At 43.4% G+C, this 13,656-nt stretch overlaps 1 protein-coding gene across 8 annotated transcripts in view; it reads right to left on the reverse strand.

Annotated features, from left to right (window-relative positions):
- Positions 1-4,580: 4,580 nt before the first annotated feature.
- Positions 4,581-13,656, reverse strand: part of PTPRC (protein tyrosine phosphatase receptor type C) — an 80,332-nt gene continuing 71,256 nt past the window's right edge. For all 8 annotated transcript variants that reach the window (XM_083506722.1, XM_083506720.1, XM_083506719.1 and 5 more), the window contains 8 exons: positions 12,322-12,471; positions 11,503-11,593; positions 11,239-11,375; positions 10,228-10,362; positions 9,869-9,991; positions 8,449-8,630; positions 6,997-7,132; positions 4,581-6,165 (listed from right to left, as the gene is read on the reverse strand). In XM_083506722.1, the coding sequence (XP_083362848.1) occupies positions 5,893-6,165; positions 6,997-7,132; positions 8,449-8,630; positions 9,869-9,991; positions 10,228-10,362; positions 11,239-11,375; positions 11,503-11,593; positions 12,322-12,471 (1,227 nt within the window). In that variant the 3' untranslated portion in view covers positions 4,581-5,892. The remainder of the gene's footprint in view (positions 6,166-6,996; positions 7,133-8,448; positions 8,631-9,868; positions 9,992-10,227; positions 10,363-11,238; positions 11,376-11,502; positions 11,594-12,321; positions 12,472-13,656) is intronic.

The raw sequence follows: 13,656 nt of genomic DNA on the forward strand, positions 1-13,656 counted from the left end.
GAGTGCCTGGCGTGCTCTGGTCCAGGGGGTCACGAAGAGTTAGACACGACTAAACGACTAAACAACATTCCACATCCCCCCCCCCCCATTCCATTTACAGAAGCCAACTGTACTGGCAATTGAATCTGGGAATTGGCACTGGCCACCATCCTCCACCAATCCAGATACCTGATGGCTAGTTTAGAGGGCACAAATCCCACCACACGCACACACAATTCCATCTTCCAACACCTCACCACTGCTCTCTGTCCCTTAGAATCTGATTACGAAGGCAGACGCTCCACCCTGCCGAAAGTTAGAGCCAGCCCTGTGCGCATTCAAAGAATTCCAGAGGCTGAAATTGCCTTACTGTGCAATTCAATAGAAGATTGAAGGACTGAAGGATCACCACTCTCTGTCCTGCTGCCTAAAGTCACCCTTTACAGGAGTGATGGACTGCTCACAAATGGTCTCTAAACTCATTTAAATACTATGTGATTAAATTGTAGGGAGGGACAGTCTACTGTAGGTGACCTGCTGCAGCCCCAAATGTGTCCATGTTAAGAAACATGCAATGGGGTCCTAGAAGACATTGTAGGAAAGAGGTGTTGGGGGCAACAACAATGGAATGGCTAGGGATTAAGTCAGGGGCTGAGGGGCTCCATAAATTGAGACCCAAAGGAGCAAGGCAGGGGTGAGGAACCTGTGGCCCTCCAGATGTTGCAAGCCTTTTTGTCTAGGGCTACAAGGAGTTGGGGGACGCGGGTGGCGCTGTGGGTTAAACCACAGAGCCTAGGACTTGCCGATTGGAAATGTCGGCGGAGCTCACCCTGCGACGGGGTGAGCTCTCGTTGCTCGGTCCCTGCTCCTGCCAACCTAGCAGTTCGAAAGCACGTCAAAGTGCAAGTAGATAAATAGGTACCACTCTGGCAGGAAGGTAAATGGCGTTTCCGTGCGCTGCTCTGATTCGCCAGAAGCGGCTTAGTTATGCTGGCCACATGACCCGGAAGCTGTACGCCGGATCCCTCGGCCAATAAAGCAAGATGAGTGCTGCAACCCCAGAGTTGGTCACAACTGGACCTAATGGTCAGGGGTCCCTTTACCTTTACCTTTACCTTTACCAGGAGTTGGAGTCCAGAAACATCTCAAGGGTCACAGGTTCCCCATTCCTGTTATTGTGAGGTCTTCAAAGCACACCACAGGGCAGCAGCATTGTGTCCTTTGCTGGTGCCCGGGGCACAGAGGGTAAACAAAACCCACTGCATCGGCCAAGCCTTATTGCTGCCGCTTGCCAGATGAGCGCAGGGCACAGAGGATTCACGGGCCAGTGCTGCACTGCCAGTCCATTCAGTGGTGAGCCCGACTGGCCAATGGAGCACTTGGCAGGTGCAAACCCCATTCTGGTTGGGTGGCCATTCAGCGAGGAGGCTGGGGGAGTGGCAGCAAGGCCAGGCCAGGCCAGGCTTGGCACAGGGCTCTTTCTAAGGGGCTTTCTCACCTGTTTTAGAGCCTCATACTGGAGCTCAGTTGGTTAGAGCATGGTGCTGGTAATGCCAAGGTTGCAGGTTTGATCCCCGTATGGGACAGCTGCGTATTCCTGCACTGCAGGGGGTTGGGCTAGATGGCCCTTAGGAACTTTTCCAACTCTATGATTCTAGGTATAGATGTTCTGCACATTCCCTTACAAAGGCAAGCATTGTGCAAGTCTTTGTGAAGCCCATGCAAATATCTGAACGGGGAGTGAGTTAACTTCCTCGTCTCCTCTCGTGGCATCAGAACAGTGCCATCCTCAGCAGAGATGTAGCTAGAAGCTTTCCTCGTCTTATCCTCCATCTTACATTTATGAAGTCAGAGGAAGCAGTGACCACAAACTGAATTTCAAGGCCCTGGCAGCACGCTCCGTTTAATGTACAGTGGGACCTCGGGTTAAGTACTTAATTCGTTCCGGAGGTCCGTTCTTAACCTGAAACCGTTCTTAACCTGAAGCACCACTTTAGCTAATGGGGCCTCCTGCTGCCGCCGCACCACCGGAGTACGATTTCTGTTCTCATCCTGAAGCAAAGTTCTTAACCTGAAGTACTATTTCTGGGTTAGCGGAGTCTGTAACCTGAAGCGTATGTAATCTGCAGCGTATGTAACCCGAGGTACCATTATACATATAGATGCACCTGTATTGTTTTGTCATGAAGGAAGTATGATACATATTGAGGAGGCACTGGAGTTGGGGGGGTTAACCCCCACTATTAAAAAAAACAACAAAGAACAAGTTGCAGACCTCTGAAAAAAAGATTGGGAGTCTCATTATGGAAATACTTTGATTCTTGGGAAACTGGGCACACACAACAGCCGTGATCCTGCACAGTGGGCTAGCAGCTTAAAGTTAGGTGTGAGTCCCTCAGCCACATAATACCCACCAAGCTTGAAAACAGGGTGAAACTATTTTTGTCCTTTAAGCCACGGATGGAGAAGCTGAGGCCATTTAGCTGTTGTTTGACTAAAAACCTCATCATCTCTGACTTTTGGCCATGCCGGCTAATGGGAGCTGAAGAAGACCTCAATTTCTCCACCCCCATGTTAAGCAAAGACCCTGCAAATTTTTAGTGCCACCATAAAAGTCCTCCCTTGCTTACAGTGCAATCTAACCATGTCTACTCAGAAATATGTCTTATTGAATTCAATGGGATTTACTCCCAGGTAAGTGGGGCTAGGGTGCAACTTCAATCTCATTGTCATTTGCACCAATGGCCGTGAATTAAGAACCACAGGTTTCATCCTTCTTTCCGTATTATTTTACTTACTTAGAAAAAAAGTTATACAGACTGTTTAATCTCTAAGTGGCATGCACAATAAATTTTTCTATAAAACACAGCTGAAATCTACAGCACTGTTAAGACATGAGAATAATAGAAACAGATAAAATCAATAAAACTTTTAAGACAAACATAGGCTAAATTCTATGCTAGGGTAGGTTTGCAGAAATAAAAGTTTTCAGTGGACATTTACTGCCGCTGCCTAAGTATTTGTCTCAAAGCACTTTTTGTTTTAAAGATGAAATTCTATTTGAAATGTTTTAGCACAGCCTAGTGGACAAACAATGTAGTTGTATGGAAACCTAGTAAGACACATTTGGGCACCTGAAACAGACGGACAGCTGTCCCTCTTAGTACAGTATATTTTTTTATTATCTCCCCACCTGCTGTGAAACAATTCCCCACCTTTCCTTCATCTACTGCTTGACCCTAATTCTGCTCCTGCCAAGTTACCATTAAAATATTTGATACCTTGCTATTCTCACAGGTTTTAGACTATCTACAAACCCAGGGACAATTCTCTGTCACATATATCTACCTGAGATGGACCCAGAGAAAATTACCATAAAGTAATTATTAGACAAGCTGTGATGTTTGGTGTCCTACCTCTTCTTAGCCCATAGGCCTCTTCTTAGCACTGGATGAAGGTCAGGGGAACCCGAGTTGACACGAATTTTCCCCTAAGCTTTATTTTATTTATTCTTTATTTATTCAACTTATACACTACCCTATACCCGGAGGCCTACATTCATGAGCTCCCGTTGCTCGGTCCCTGCTCCTGCCAACCTAGCAGTTCGAAAGCACGCCAAAAAGTGCAAGTAGATTAATAGGTACCGCTCCAGCGGGAAGGTAAACGGTGTTACCATGTGCTGCTCTGGTGTTGGTGTTACGTTGTGCCAGAAGCGGCTTAGTCATGCTGGCCACATGTTCCAGAAAAACTGTCTGCAGAGTGGACAAACGCTGGTTCCCTCAGCCTGTAAAGTGAGATGAGCGCCGCAACCCCAGATTCGTTCGTGACTGGACTTAACTGTCAGGGGTCCCTTTACCTTTACCTTTATACCTGGAGGCCTACATTCATATTTTACTTTCTGCTCATGGCAAATATCAAGAATGTTAAGGGAAGCATAATAATAATCATAATAATCATATAATCATAATCATAATAGCAATCTGACTTGCAAAAGTGTGCTGGAGTAATGCACACAATCTGTAGAAGGAATATTGTAGTCTTGTGTCTGCAGTGATTTAGGTTTAGATACAAGGGATGCAGGTGGCGCTTTGGTCTAAACCACTGAGCCTCTTGGGCTTGCTGATCAGTGGTTCGAATCCCTGCAACCAAGTGAGCTCCCGTTGCTCTGTCCCAGATCCTGCCAACCAAGAAGTTTGAAAGCATGCAAGTGCGAGTAGACAAATAGGTACCACTGTGGCAGGAAGGTAAACGGCATTTCCATGAGTTCTGGCTTTCATCACGGTGTTCTGTTGCACCAGAAGCAGTTTAGTCATGCTGGCCACATGACCCGGAAAGCTGTCCATGGACAAATACCAACTCCCTTGGCCTGAAAGCAAGATGAGCGCTGCTCATACTCTTCACTTTCCTCAGTGCCACAGCACCAATACGAATTGTACAGCCCAAACTACAGCTTTTTGTAAGTTGCTTTGAGTGACTAATAAATGCTAATAACCTTGTAACACCTATGTAGTTTGGCCCTGAAAACCATATATTTTGTGTTGCAGAAGACAGCAATTTAGGATGACCTGTAATGTGTGTGTGTGTGTGTGTGTGTGTGTGTATTTTTCAACCTACCTTGTTTATTAAAATGATGCCAAACCTTTTCTATGCCTCAGAATAATTTCTGAGGGGTTATTTTTATCTGATATATTATTTTTATTTCAAAGTAGAAATAGAAATAAAACATATAAAACTTATTTTCATATAAAATTTGCATAATTTCAGGAAGAGTAGCATATACAAGAATAAAAAGAAAACCTATTTTAAGAAAAGCTTCATTCAAGCCAAAGAAAACTCTGTGTGTGTGTTTGTTTGTGTGTGTGTTTGTAATATTTCAGGTGTGGTAACATGTGGAAACCAAGTAAACTGACTGATGTCCGTCTAGCAAATTTCAAAACATTCAGTGTTCATAACTTACAAGCAACCTTTTTGCACATCCTAAGGGGAACAGTCAGTTGGATATCTATGAACACAGTGACATCTTGAGGCAGGTTGGAGAAATGCAAGTCTTGTAAAAATAGGATCTTGCAGCAGTACGGTTACTTCAGTATTAGAAAATGCTCAATGTCTACAATGGGCATTGTGCTGTGTATGCACCAATGCTACCATCTGCTCACCGGAGGGCTTATTCCCCAAACAGCATATAATTTACGCCTTCATCTGCCCCAGCTGTTACATGTCTCTCCCTTCCAATAGTTTAACTTCACCCCCAAAGGTGAATTCATCTCCATTGTCTCCCAAGACAGACAGACACCAACAAAGAACAAGTACATAGGGATGCCCAGTGTAATTTTCTAAACCTAACCCCACCCCCACACTTTGATCTTCATTTTCTTCTGCCATATCCCAACCTTGTCTCTTTAAGAGTCTCTTTAATCTAGAAGTGTTGCACTTTGCTTTGGCTATCTGCCTGTACATTTAAATCTGTAGTTGCATATGATGGGTGATACGTATCTAAACTGTGCCAGCGATTTTTCTCTTTTGTCAAAACAAACACAAACAAGTTAAGATTTCCTTTCCTCTTTCAGTGCTATGTAAAATACCAACTTGTAAAAAAGAAAATAAAGAGCTTGATACTATACAATTAAAAAACGACAACAACCACACACCCCAAAGAGTGCAAATATCATCAAACGATTAAAGATGGCGACTCTACACACAAACACACTTGCACAATTCACAGTATGCTGAAGCTATCTACAAGTTTCAAGTGACCTATTGCGTACCTTTGCGGGGAAACAATCTTTTCAGGAGTTCATTAAAAAAAAACCTTTCTCTAAAGAAAACAAGAGTTTGGGATTGTGTGGTGAGAGAGAACATTCCCCCAACATTTGCTGTAGGATGTACAGAAGCCTTGAAGGGAAGAATAAGCTTTTAGGCTATTTCAGTTAAAATTGGGTTTGTGGGTCCATTGGAAGAACTTTCTGCTTCTCTTGATCCATCCTTTGCTTTAGATTCTTCGTGCTTTTCCGCATTATTCCCACTTGTCTGGACTGGAAGGCAGAGATCAACGGTAACAGAGTTAGCCCCTTCGTCTTCCTTTACATCATTTGGAATATTCACTTTGTGTTCTTGGTTTTTTTGCAGTTGTCCATTCTGGGCGGGATACACGCTGGCAATAGCATCGTACAAAAACTGATAATCCTCCTAAAAAGGAAGGAATTCAAAGAAGGGAAAGAGAAAGCAGAATGACTATCGGCACAATGGTGTCCTATACTGTTCTTCCTATCTCAAGTGGTTTCCCTGAGCAGGGGCACGAAGGCTGGGAGACAGGCAAAGTGTGGTTGCTGGGCTTCTTAGCATCAAATTCTGCTGGTGTAAAACAGTGGGTTTTATCAAATGAAACTACAGGGTGCCCAAGTTCCTAGGAAGCTTATCATGGGTTCCTTAAACAATGGCAGATACGCCTCTTTGAAAGACAGCTAGGCTTTCACTACCAACCTTCCCTGCACTAATCTAGCATTGTTTGATCTATAGCAGGCAAGCTCAAAAAGCTCAACAACTTTGGTCAATCCAATGGGTATATCACTGCCAGTTTTTTATAGTGGCAGTAGATCGCAGTCTCTTAGGAGTTGGACATGCCTGATCTATAGCATTTAAAAATATGAGGTTTCAACATTAAAACACAGTACTTAATTACTTAAACGGACAGAGCCAGTCTGCATTTTCACTGCACTCGCATTTAATTATTCTATTTTTATTGTTTTAAGCCAGGTTTTGCTAGCCACCTTAAATCGTTTACTTTAAAAAGTAGGATATGAATATTTTAATTAATTGATTAAAGAAAGCTGCTCTGAGCCTGGTTTCGGCTGGGGAGGGCAGGATATAAATAAAATATTATTATTATAAGAAAGAAAGAAAGAAAGAAAGAAAGAAAGAAAGAAAGAAAGAAAGAAAAGCTCGATCCATCTGCTGAACTGTAGTGATATCTGTAGTATTATTCCCAAATAACAACTCAACTTAGTTTGATCCACTTACAAAGGAGGAAATCATTGCTGGCCGGGCTCGACGGAGAGATTTCACGGTTTGGAAAACATCTATTACGCCTTCAGTCTCTGCACTTTCCAGGAGATTCAGCAAAGCACAGAATACTCCTGTTTGCTGGGCACCATCACTACAAAATGATATTCCGGGAAATCAACAGTGTTAGTCTACAGAAGCAATATGACAGAAAGTTCAGCAATGCTTTGAAATGGTATGATATAAGTGGGACCTGCAGCCAAATATTGCGGACACCATGACCGCCACAACCACCAATTTTCTGCATTTCCATCTCAACAATCAGCATTTAGTGGCCACAGAGCTTGCTTAGATTGTTTTGGGATATCTCCCCAACAAATAGTTATATTTCTGCAAACATTGATCCTCTTGTACTTAGGCCATGCTCTTTGGCTACATATGCAATAGTACTCAATGGCAGAATATTGGAAATACAAGGAATTGTGATATTTCATACAGAGCAGGAACAGACTATGCACAATCTCAAGACTCGCTCTAGCATCTTGCCACGTGTAGTTAATACAAGCCAAAGTACAATGTCAGTAATGTAACTAGGCTAAGTTAGGAAAGACTATTACCTGGATGAGATTACATTTTATTTATTAATTCTTTTCAGGCCCAAGCCTGAAATATGAACATCAAAGGATATAGCCAGTTATTGAAAGAATGTTAAATTATATATTTTATTTTGCAGCATGGAATACCTAAACACATTTTCAAGATGAGAAATGAAAACCAATTGTCTAGTATGGCCAACACAGAGTGTTACTGTCACATCTTCTTACTGGCTGCACCTGTAGCCTAACACAGCACAACAGATTCTGGCATTTTCCAATGACATTTGGGGTGTCAAAAAGCCCCTCACTGATGTTTCTGTGTGAGCTAAGCTCAAAGTGGCCTTCTTTTTCTAGTAAGGAGGGTGAGGGGAGAAAGAAAAATCTCGCGAATTTTCTCAGCAAAATACATTCTGAGAAATTTCTGCTTATCTTAGCTTATGGAACCAGTGAGATCAGTCTTAAAAGATCTGCACTCAGTCCTTAAAAAAAAAAAAAGAGGTTCTGGTACTCATATCATGATAACAGTGCCGTGGGCGCCAGTACAAAATGGCTGCCTTGAGAAAAAACAAAAAGAGGTGATGGTACTCCATTTAGTGAATACCATCACAATAAACCCACTGCCCATGCTTATTCTTACCTTACGAGGGATGCAGGGGGCAGGGCACATAGAATTATAATCTTCCAGGTGTGACCACAAGGTATGAAAATGTACAGTGTGACCCAGCCCAAACCAAAGAGACGAGAGTTCTGGACTTATTACAGACAAATCAAACCGAATTCCATATCATATATAGAATGTTGAGAGAAATTGGAGAGGAAAAAATGGAAATCAAGCCCCAAAGCATGTTGTGAAATCTCCAAAGTTTACACCTACCAGCAGTGAACAACAAGGGGGACATTGCTGCTCCGCATATTGGCTTCAGCTATTACATCTGGTGGTGGGAGCTTCTGTTTAAGGTCCTGGATCATGGTGACTAAGCTTTTCGGGTTCTCTGGTAGAACAAAGGTTTTCCATTTATGGTACTGGTACTGAAACACTTTTCGGGTTTCTTTCCTCTGCAAGAAACAGATAAAAGGGGAGGTTTTTCAAAAGATGACAAAACAAACCCGGAGGGAGTGGAAGTCATTTGGCTGAGAACCATTTAGAGAATGAAATTAATTGCACTCCTGTGCAGAAAGATACCTGGGGATTTGTTCCAGAGATATTGAGCTAATCCACCATTTTGTTTAAGGTTTTTGGCATAATTTTGGCCACAACTTTATTAAAATACATAAATGTGAGTGGTTGCTTAGGTATTGGTTAAGACTATCTGTCCCCCTGCCTTGGGACAGAACTGACTTCTGGATTCCAGCGAAAGCCAGTAAGGGAAAACAATGTTGGGGAGAAATGGAGCTGAGCCACAGGCCCTCACCTCTCCCCGCATGCTCCCCAGGGCTTGCCGGCCCTAGCCCCATTCCAGGGATTTGGACGAAAACATGGCAAGCCCCTGGATTCCTTTAATGGAATTATCTTTCTGCAGCAACCTTGGAGGGGCAGGCCCAGCCAATCCTTACCCCTCCTCCAACCAATTGGCTAACCAATGCCTAACTGCAACCTTAAAAGTTGTGACGATTTGCTACGCAGTAGGCAAAAACCAAATGGCACCAGCCAATCAGCCATATGGACAAAATTCCTACTAAGCCCCTGCCCCAAAAGCAGACGACCCCATGACAGGCATAGCAAGGTCAGCGCAAAACTCCCGAAATTAGGGCGGGTGATCAGGTGCATGCAGCAAAAGAGAAAGCTCAAAGCCGTGTGCACAGAATATAACAGCTTTGATCCCTCCGACCAAATTGGCAACATAGAAATTACCCCAGTAACCCAACCATCCAATTATTGCCCTAGGCCATCTTTCTAACCCTGCCTAGCAACAGAGGGGTGGCCTGGCAGACCCCACCGCAACACTTGCTCTCCATGAGGGAGAACACGCTTTGTGTGTCCCATATGGCTTTTGCATTTGGGCATTGGCACTGTGGTGTGGCATCTCACCATAGAGAGCAGCTTCCACATCACAAGACAAATGCCTGGCAGGTGTAAAGGAATGAGAATATGGCTCAGGTATGCCCCTATTTTGTTATTGCAAAGTCAGAAATATGGTTCAGAATGGCATAATTATATTACAAATGCAACAGGCAGGTGCACAGAAGAAAGTGGAGGTGAATGGCAGCCCCCACCTTTTCGTTTTCTCTCTTAATTTTTTGAAAGTGAAACGAAAAGGGGGAACTGGAAAGAAATCCAGTCCTTGTGTATTTACCTTCACGTGTGTTACATCAAAGGTACGGACAGTATAACTGGAACAATGGTTGACATCCTTCAGTTCAACCGCAATACCATCATAGGTCCTCTTTTCGTCTCCCCAGTACTGTGCAGAGAATTCCTAGAAAACGAAGAAAAGCAAAAAAAAATCACTGGTTCCCAGCACTGTAGCGTTGAGCTGGAAGATGTAGGGGATGCACTTGGAAAGAAGAGATGAGAGTGTCAAATCAGTATTCCATTGCTGTTTGTCCCAAAAAGACAAGCAAAAGCCTTTGGTGAGAGTAGTAGAAAAAAAATGAGTTTTGGTATGTCTTAGGAGGAGACACCATGCCATATCGCAGACTCATAAAGACTAACCTGTGTGTCATCTTTCAGCTCCGTCAGCATAGCAATAACTTTCACTTTTCTTTGATATACCATGTTCCAGAAGTCACCAATGGTTTCTGGGAGAGGCCCTTGGGTTGCTATCATTGCATTTTGAAGCCAGTAGCCCTTTAAAAAAAGAGAGGAAGAGAGAAAGACCTGAATTTTTTGCAGATAAATGGGTGGTGGGATGCATGACGCCACACAGAGATTGATTTCGTACCAAGTTAAGGGGGAAATCCAATCTTTTAATTTCCCTCTGTGTAATATAAACCAAATTCAGGGCAACAGCTGAATAGTCATCTGTAGTTCAGTTGGGAGAGATCAGTAGAAAACATTTAAAAACTTGCATATTGTTCTGCACCTTCATTTGCATGTCAGGCATTTAGTCGCCATTAGTTTTGTTTATTTTTTAATGGCACGTTGTGGTTTAGTTTTGAAAAAGTAAGTGATAATAACTTATCATTTTGTGCAGCTGGAATGGAACCTTGGCTATAAAGCTGGCATTTAAAATGCAAACCAAAACCCAGACCTCATCTCTTGGTTGCTACTTAAAAACTGGTTCTGGGTTTAAAATGACTTTAAAGGTAAATGGTAAAGGGACTCCTGACCATTAGGTCCAGTCGCGGACGACTCTGGGGTTGCGGCGCTCATCTCGCTTTATTGGCCGAGGGATCCGGTTTACAGCTTCTAGGTCATGTGGCCAGCATGACTAAGCCGCTTCTGGCGAAGCAGAGCAGCGCACGGAAACGCCGTTTACCTTCCCACCTATTTATCTTCTTCCACTTTGACGTGCTTTCGAACTGCTAGGTTGGCAGGAGCAGGGACCGAGCAACGGGAGCTCACCCCGTTGCGGGGATTCGAACCACTGACCTTCTGATCGGCAAGTGCTAGGCTCTGTGGTTTAACCCACAGCACCACCAAAATATGCTATTCCAATGGACAATAGTTACATCAATGTGACTTAAAATCTATGAGACGGATATGTTATCCAAACATACATACAGTTATATAGGAAGCGTTGATATATTTGTTGGGCTCCTCGCATTCGCTCTCCTCGTCTGAATCCTCATCGTTGGAATCGTGCTCACTCTCTCGGCTGCCCTCCTCTTCACACTTGAACAGAACTCTGTTATAGTCATCTGCAGGGCAAGAAAGCCAGTACAAAGGATGCCATTTAGATAGTTTCCAAAGAGTTAATGTCAACCCTCTGTCACAGAAACCAAGTGTGTGAAATCTACAGTTATTTCTGCCTCCTCAAATACTCACATGGAAGGACTGTGGAACTCCGATTTTTACTTTTATTTTCATCTCTGTTAGCTGCTCTCTGTGTCTGCCAATTCCTGTATGAAGGCAGTCGCTAAAGAAATTAAATATAGAAGAGATTATTAAGTAGAAATGATAAATAATCACTCAGCGTTCTCTCTTTACGCTACATAGTTTTGCTCCGCAATCATCTTCCCAACTTCAGTCTAGGAGGAACAAAATGAAATGGGCCCACAATAAGCTGTTGAGAGGCAGAGGTTGTATTCAACTACCGTATTTTTCGCTCTATAGGACGCACCGGACCATAGGACGCATCGGATCATAGGAGGGGGAGAACAGGAAAAAGAATTATTCTCCCCCTCTCTGCTCAGCGCCCCTTCAGCAAAGCGGCAGGAGAAACGGAGCCCCTTCCATTTCTCCTCCCACTTCACTGAAGGGGCGCTGCGCAGAGAGGGAAAACTGTGCAGCGCCTCTCCAGTGAAGCGAAGCCTGGAGAGCAAGAGTGATCAGTGTGCACCGACCCCGGTGGAAACTCCTGCTGTGCTCCGAAGGCTTGCGGATAGCTGCCTGAAGCCCCTGGAGCGTTCGCAGTGGGCGTTCGCACTGCGCTTCGGGGGTTTCAGGCTTCAGGCGGTCATCCGCAAGCCTTCGGAGCATGGTGGGAACTCCTGCTGCGCTCTGAAGGCTTGCGGATAGCTGCCTGAAGCCCCCGGAGCACAGCGGAAGTTCTCTGCGCACACACATTTTCTCTTCACTTTTGGAGGGGGAAAAGTGCGTCCTATAGAGCAAAAAATACAGTAACTTTTACTGAGAGCAATTTACCTGGAATTCAGCTTCCAGTGGAGCTGGGTCACTGGCAGGATCTCGCTTCTTCAGGTAATTGAGGCAGTTGTGTAGTTCTGGGATATTGACCTCTGTTTCACCAAACTGGATGTATTCAACCAAAGCTTGATGGATCAAGATGTACTGTGACTAATGTTCCCCAGGATTCCAGATTATGCCAGTTGCAGGATGGAAAAATTGCAGTTAAAAGAAATGTAGATACAATTCCATGACTACAGCAGTATACAGAGCAAATAGAGACTGAATCCTGACAAGACAGAGGCTCTTTGAGTTGATGCCTCTGTAGGCTAGGAAGACTTGCTCTAGACAAGGGTGCACTTTCCGCAAGGGCCAAGTGTATACTTTGGGGTAGTCTTCCTCATTCCTCTATTCTTAAATTCAGTTCACATTTCTGTACCAGCTTACTGTGAATTTCTTCTAATTATTATTATTATTATTATTATTATTATTATTATTATTATTATTTAGATTTCTATACCACCCTTCATCCAAAGATCACAGAGCGGTTTACAATTTAAACAACACACAAAAATACGTACCAAAATGGCAAACCAAAACAATATGCACGCACCCTTTTAATCTAGGAAAGGGCAGGGCTGTAGGTGACATTTGTACAGTGGTACCTCGCAAGACGAATGCCTCGCAAGACAAAAAACTCTCTAGACGAAAGGTTTTTCCGTTTTCGATTTGCCTCGCAAGACGAATTTCCCTATGGGCTTTCTTCGCAAGACGAAAACATCTCGCGACTTTGTTTTCTTTGTCTAAAAACAAAGACATGTTTTGTTTATAAAGTTAATTTATTTTCCCTTCAATTTTTGAACTGCTCTTTACAGTATGTGTGACTTTAAAGAGCAGTTAATAAACTGTTGTTGTACCAAATTTGGCTTTGTTTGGACTTTTTTTGACCATAGGAACGCATTAATTGATTTTCAATGCATTCCTATGGGATTTCGTGATTCGCAAGACGAAAAATTCGCTAGACGACAAAAATTGCGGAACGAATTAATTTCGTCTTGCGGGGCACCACTGTATGCTATTTTCCCTGCTGTTATCTTTACTAATATAGGCACACTATATACATAATTTGGTGTTGGGGGAATTGGGAGAAGTGCAAATTTCAAAGAAGAGCATATTGTCTCAGGAAGAGAAAATGTCCTCCCCATCCCTCCTTTGAAGACATCCTTCCATATTTGTTTCTGTAGCACTTGGGGAATTGCCATCTTTTGTGGTCATGCCATACAGATGAACGGACCACTCAAGTGAGCTCTTTAAAGATCCTACCAGTGAGCAAATACCATATTTTTCTGTCCATAA

Source organism: Podarcis liolepis, assembly GCF_965112155.1.
Source record: "Podarcis liolepis genome assembly, chromosome: 6".
Taxonomy (NCBI): domain Eukaryota; kingdom Metazoa; phylum Chordata; class Lepidosauria; order Squamata; family Lacertidae; genus Podarcis; species Podarcis liolepis.